This window comes from Salmo trutta, unplaced genomic scaffold (genome assembly GCF_901001165.1).
Source record: "Salmo trutta unplaced genomic scaffold, fSalTru1.1, whole genome shotgun sequence".
Taxonomy (NCBI): Eukaryota; Metazoa; Chordata; class Actinopteri; order Salmoniformes; family Salmonidae; genus Salmo; species Salmo trutta.
The window spans coordinates 542,986-549,575 of NW_021822651.1; the positions used below are offsets into that span (position 1 = coordinate 542,986).

Sequence of the window (6,590 nt, forward strand, 5' to 3'; positions counted from 1 at the left end):
AACTGACAATCCTACCGATCCTCGACTTCGGCGATGTCATTTACAAAATAGCCTCCAATACCCTACTCAATAAATTGGATGCAGTCTATCACAGTGCTATCCGTTTTGTCACCAAAGCCCCATATACTACCCACCACTGCGACCTGTATGCTCTCGTTGGCTGGCCCTCGCTTCATACTCGTCGCCAAACCCACTGGCTCCAGGTCATCTACAAGACCCTGCTAGGTAAAGTTCCCCCTTATCTCAGCTCGCTGGTCACCATAGCAGCACCCACCTGTAGCATGCGCTCCAGCAGGTATATCTCTCTGGTCACCCCCAAAGCCAATTCCTCCTTCGGCCGCCTCTCCTTCCAGTTCTCTGCTGCCAATGACTGGAACGAACTACAAAAATCTCTAAAAGTGGAAACACTTATCTCCCTAACTAGCTTTAAGCACCAGCTGTCAGAGCAGCTCACAGATTACTGCACCTGTACATAGCCCATCTATAAATTAGCCCAAACAACTACCTCTTCCCCTACTGTATTTATTTATTTTGCTCCTTTGCACCCCATTATTTCTATTTCTACTTTGTACTTTCTTCCACTGCAAATCTACCATTCCAGTATTTTACTTGCTATATTGTATTTACTTTGCCACCATGGCCTTTTTTGCCTTTACCTCCCTTATCTCACCTCATTTGCTCACTTTGTATATAGACTTATTTTTCTACTATATTATTGACTGTATTTTTGTTTTACTCCATGTGTAACTCTGTGTTGTTGTATGTGTCAAACTGCTTTGCTTTATCTTGGCCAGGTCGCAATTGTAAATGAGAACTTGTTCTCAACTTGCCAACCTGGTTAAATAAAGGTGAAATAAAATAAATAAAATAAAATACTCTGAGTTTTCCTTATGTTAGGTCCTGATCTGGCTATGCCATATGGCTGTGGGCTACACTAGTTCATTTAGCAGGCAAGATTTACTTAGAATTATGTGGTATTATTTTTATAGTATGAAGAATACAAATGAACATAACTGAATAAAATAGAAAGGATATATTCTACAAACGATAGCGCACATTTGAACACACTGTGTTGAGCGGTTAACAAAGAAACAGAGTTATTTATGCCAGTTTAGTTGTAATACAAACGTTGGGCTATGTGTTTAGACTTTTAATACATTCTAAAGCAGCATGATGCGACTTTAAATGAGGATATGAAAAAAGTCACATGAAAGGCATGAGATCTGCTTTGTTTTTTTTGTGCAGGCTGCACTCACTTCATCAGTCTCTCATTCACAATTTGACAAGCACTTGATAATATTCTTACCAGGCCTCGAATTTCCCAGCATCATACCCTTGTGTGGCCGTAATGAAGATATTGGAAGAACTGTTCACATTTACTTTTCGTCAGCCAACAACATGAGTAGGCCTAACTAACAGCAAAAGTACTAGCCTACAGTATGTCAATCTACTATCCCCTATTGTACAAAAGTTGACCTATTCTATTGAAATAAATATTGGGACATTTGTGGGATGCAATGTAGCCATTTAATAGAACCACTAAAATAAAAAAAATCATCAGAATGTTTAGCTTAAAATGTTGATAAACTATTATGCAATTTGTTTTCATATTATAAGCGCAGCAATGTGTACACGGCAGTAGGCTATAAGCAACATGGGACTCTAGCCCCATCTCACCCGTAGAGACTGTAGACGTGTTAATCCCAGCAGCATGGGACTCTGGCCCCATCTCACCCGTAGAGACTGTAGACGTGTTAATCCCAGCAGCATGGGACTCTGGCCCCATCTCACCCGTAGAGACTGTAGACGTGTTAATCCCAGCAGCATGGGACTCTGGCCCCATCTCACTCGTAGAGACTGTAGACGTGTTAATCCCAGCAGCATGGGACTGGCTCCATCTCACCCGTAGAGACTGTAGACGTGTTAATCCCAGCAGCATGGGACTCTGGCCCCATCTCACCCGTAGAGACTGTAGACGTGTTCGTTCCAGCAGCATGGGACTCTGGCCCCATCTCACCCGTAGAGACTGTAGACGTGTTAATCCCAGCAGCATGGGACTCTAGCCCCATCTCACCCGTAGAGACTGTAGACGTGTTAATCCCAGCAGCATGGGACTCTGGCCCCATCTCACCCGTAGAGACTGTAGACGTGTTAATCCCAGCAGCATGGGACTCTGGCCCCATCTCACCCGTAGAGACTGTAGACGTGTTAATCCCAGCAGCATTGGACTCTGGCCCCATCTCACCCGTAGAGACTGTAGACGTGTTAATCCCAGCAGCATGGGACTCTAGCCCCATCTCACCAGTAGAGACTGTAGACGTCTTCGTCCCAGCAGCATGGGACTCTGGCCCCATCTCACCCGTAGAGACTGTAGACGTGTTCGTCCCAGCAGCATGGGACTCTGGCCCCATCTCACCCGTAGAGACTGTAGACGTGTTAATCCCAGCAGCATGGGACTCTGGCCCCATCTCACCCGTAGAGACTGTAGACGTGTTAATCCCAGCAGCATGGGACTCTGGCCCCATCTCACCTTTAGAGACTGTAGACGTGTTAATCCCAGCAGCATGGGACTCTGGCCCCATCTCACCCGTAGAGACTGTAGACGTGTTAATCCCAGCAGCATGGGACTCTGGCCCCATCTCACCCGTAGAGACTGTAGACGTGTTAATCCCAGCAGCATGGGACTCTGGCCCCATCTCACCCGTAGAGACTGTAGACGTGTTAATCCCAGCAGCATGGGACTCTGGCCCCATCTCACCCGTAGAGACTGTAGACGTGTTAATCCCAGCAGCATGGGACTCTAGCCCCATCTCACCCGTAGAGACTGTAGACGTGTTAATCCCAGCAGCATGGGACTCTGGCCCCATCTCACCCGTAGAGACTGTAGACGTGTTCGTCCCAGCAGCATGGGACTCTGGCCCCATCTCACCCGTAGAGACTGTAGACGTGTTAATTCCAGCAGCATGGGACTCTGGCCCCATCTCACCCGTAGAGACTGTAGACGTGTTAATCCCAACAGCATGGGACTCTGGCCCCATCTCACCCGTAGAGACTGTAGACGTGTTAATCCCAGCAGCATGGGACTCTGGCCCCATCTCGCCCGTAGAGACTGTAGACGTGTTAATCCCAGCAGCATGGGACTCTGGCCCCATCTCGCCCGTAGAGACTGTAGACGTGTTAATCCCAGCAGCAGGGGACTCTGGCCCCATCTCACCCGTGGAGACTGTAGACGTGTTAATCCCAGCAGCATGGGGCTCTGGCCCCATCTCACCCGTAGAGACTGTAGACGTGTTAATCCCAGCAGCATGGGACTCTGGCCCCATCTCACCCGTAGAGACTGTAGACGTGTTAATCCCAACAGCATGGGACTCTGGCCCCATCTCGCCCATAGAGACTGTAGACGTGTTAATCCCAGCAGCATGGGACTCTGGCCCCATCTCGCCCGTAGAGACTGTAGACGTGTTAATCCCAGCAGCATGGGACTCTGGCCCCATCTCGCCCGTAGAGACTGTAGACGTGTTAATCCCAGCAGCAGGGGACTCTGGCCCCATCTCACCCGTGGAGACTGTAGACGTGTTAATCCCAGCAGCATGGGACTCTGGCCCCATCTCACCCGTAGAGACTGTAGACGTGTTAATCCCAGCAGCATGGGACTCTGGCCCCATCTCACCCGTAGAGACTGTAGACGTGTTAATCCCAGCAGCATGGGACTCTGGCCCCATCTCACCTTTAGAGACTGTAGACGTGTTAATCCCAGCAGCATGGGACTCTGGCCCCATCTCACCCGTAGAGACTGTAGACGTGTTAATCCCAGCAGCATGGGACTCTGGCCCCATCTCACCCGTAGAGACTGTAGACGTGTTAATCCCAGCAGCATGGGACTCTGGCCCCATCTCACCCGTAGAGACTGTAGACGTGTTAATCCCAGCAGCATGGGACTCTGGCCCCATCTCACCCGTAGAGACTGTAGACGTGTTAATCCCAGCAGCATGGGACTCTAGCCCCATCTCACCCGTAGAGACTGTAGACGCGTTAATCCCAGCAGCATGGGACTCTGGCCCCATCTCACCCGTAGAGACTGTAGACGTGTTCGTCCCAGCAGCATGGGACTCTGGCCCCATCTCACCCGTAGAGACTGTAGACGTGTTAATTCCAGCAGCATGGGACTCTGGCCCCATCTCACCCGTAGAGACTGTAGACGTGTTAATTCCAGCAGCATGGGACTCTGGCCCCATCTCACCCGTAGAGACTGTAGACGTGTTAATCCCAACAGCATGGGACTCTGGCCCCATCTCACCCGTAGAGACTGTAGACGTGTTAATCCCAGCAGCATGGGACTCTGGCCCCATCTCGCCCGTAGAGACTGTAGACGTGTTAATCCCAGCAGCATGGGACTCTGGCCCCATCTCGCCCGTAGAGACTGTAGACGTGTTAATCCCAGCAGCAGGGGACTCTGGCCCCATCTCACCCGTGGAGACTGTAGACGTGTTAATCCCAGCAGCATGGGACTCTGGCCCCATCTCACCCGTAGAGACTGTAGACGTGTTAATCCCAGCAGCATGGGACTCTGGCCCCATCTCACCCGTAGAGACTGTAGACGTGTTAATCCCAACAGCATGGGACTCTGGCCCCATCTCGCCCGTAGAGACTGTAGACGTGTTAATCCCAGCAGCATGGGACTCTGGCCCCATCTCGCCCGTAGAGACTTTAGACGTGTTAATCCCAGCAGCATGGGACTCTGGCCCCATCTCACCCGTAGAGACTGTAGACGTGTTAATCCCAGCAGCATGGGACTCTGGCCCCATCTCACCCGTAGAGACTGTAGACGTGTTAATCCCAGCAGCATGGGACTCTGGCCCCATCTCACCCGTAGAGACTGTAGACGTGTTAATCCCAGCAGCATGGGACTCTGGCCCCATCTCACCCGTAGAGACTGTAGACGTGTTAATCCCAGCAGCATGGGACTCTGGCCCCATCTCACCCGTAGAGACTGTAGACGTGTTCGTCCCAGCAGCATGGGACTCTGGCCCCATCTCACCCGTAGAGACTGTAGACGTGTTAATTCCAGCAGCATGGGACTCTGGCCCCATCTCACCCGTAGAGACTGTAGACGTGTTAATCCCAACAGCATGGGACTCTGGCCCCATCTCGCCCGTAGAGACTGTAGACGTGTTAATCCCAGCAGCATGGGACTCTGGCCCCATCTCGCCCGTAGAGACTGTAGACGTGTTAATCCCAGCAGCATGGGACTCTGGCCCCATCTCGCCCGTAGAGACTGTAGACGTGTTAATCCCAGCAGCAGGGGACTCTGGCCCCATCTCACCCGTGGAGACTGTAGACGTGTTAATCCCAGCAGCATGGGACTCTGGCCCCATCTCACCCGTAGAGACTGTAGACGTGTTAATCCCAGCAGCATGGGACTCTGGCCCCATCTCACCCGTAGAGACTGTAGACGTGTTAATCCCAGCAGCATTGGACTCTGGCCCCATCTCACCCGTAGAGACTGTAGACGTGTTAATCCCAGCAGCATGGGACTCTAGCCCCATCTCACCAGTAGAGACTGTAGACGTCTTCGTCCCAGCAGCATGGGACTCTGGCCCCATCTCACCCGTAGAGACTGTAGACGTGTTAATCCCAGCAGCATGGGACTCTGGCCCCATCTCACCCGTAGAGACTGTAGACGTGTTCGTCCCAGCAGCATGGGACTCTGGCCCCATCTCACCCGTAGAGACTGTAGACGTGTTAATCCCAGCAGCATGGGACTCTGGCCCCATCTCACCCGTAGAGACTGTAGACGTGTTAATCCCAGCAGCATGGGACTCTGGCCCCATCTCACCCGTAGAGACTGTAGACGTGTTAATCCCAGCAGCATGGGACTCTGGCCCCATCTCACCCGTAGAGACTGTAGATGTGTTAATCCCAGCAGCATGGGACTCTGGCCCCATCTCACCCGTAGAGACTGTAGACGTGTTAATCCCAGCAACATGGGACTCTGGCCCCATCTCACCCATCACTACTTCTACTGTTGAGTTCTAAACTCCAACGATTCTAGTATTTCTTGTAATTCTTCAGTTTAGCAGCTCAGATAAATCATTTAGGCAGATGGTCTGCATTGTGTTGAATGAAAACAGCATGTTCAGAACTGCTGTTAAATGAAGCAAGTAAAACTCCTCTGTATTGGACAAATGTTAAGTCTGCGGATGAGCAATTCTATTTAAATGCACTGTTGGTCTCAATATCTGTGCTATTATTCATTGTTATATTGTAGAGAGAACAGTGCTTAATTTAAGCCGGATCCCACTGGAATAGGATCTGGTACCTCTCCATTTTGGACTGGAACCTATTTGGCCGGATCTGGTACCTCTCGTGGCATGAACAATTATTTTCACTTTTTGCTATGTAAAAATATAGTAACAGTGACCCCCCCCCAAAAAAAACAAACGTGGAAAAAGTAGATTTTGGGCCTGATTTATGGTTTAGCAGTCTATGTTTGAGAACAATGCGTTGGCCGTGGCTGTGTGAGGCATAACTAGAATGAGATTCACTTTCTATAATTTATCTCCCTCTCTCTGCTCTTATAGACATGAGCC

General features: G+C 50.5%; 1 protein-coding gene across 1 annotated transcript; it reads right to left on the minus strand.

Annotated features, from left to right (window-relative positions):
- Positions 1 to 1,868: 1,868 nt before the first annotated feature.
- LOC115183101 (mucin-22-like) lies at positions 1,869 to 6,011 on the minus strand. The gene has a single exon (XM_029744438.1). It carries the CDS (start codon positions 6,009 to 6,011, stop codon positions 1,869 to 1,871), a length of 4,143 nt encoding a protein of 1,380 aa, XP_029600298.1.
- Between the last annotated feature and the right edge of the window lie 579 nt (positions 6,012 to 6,590).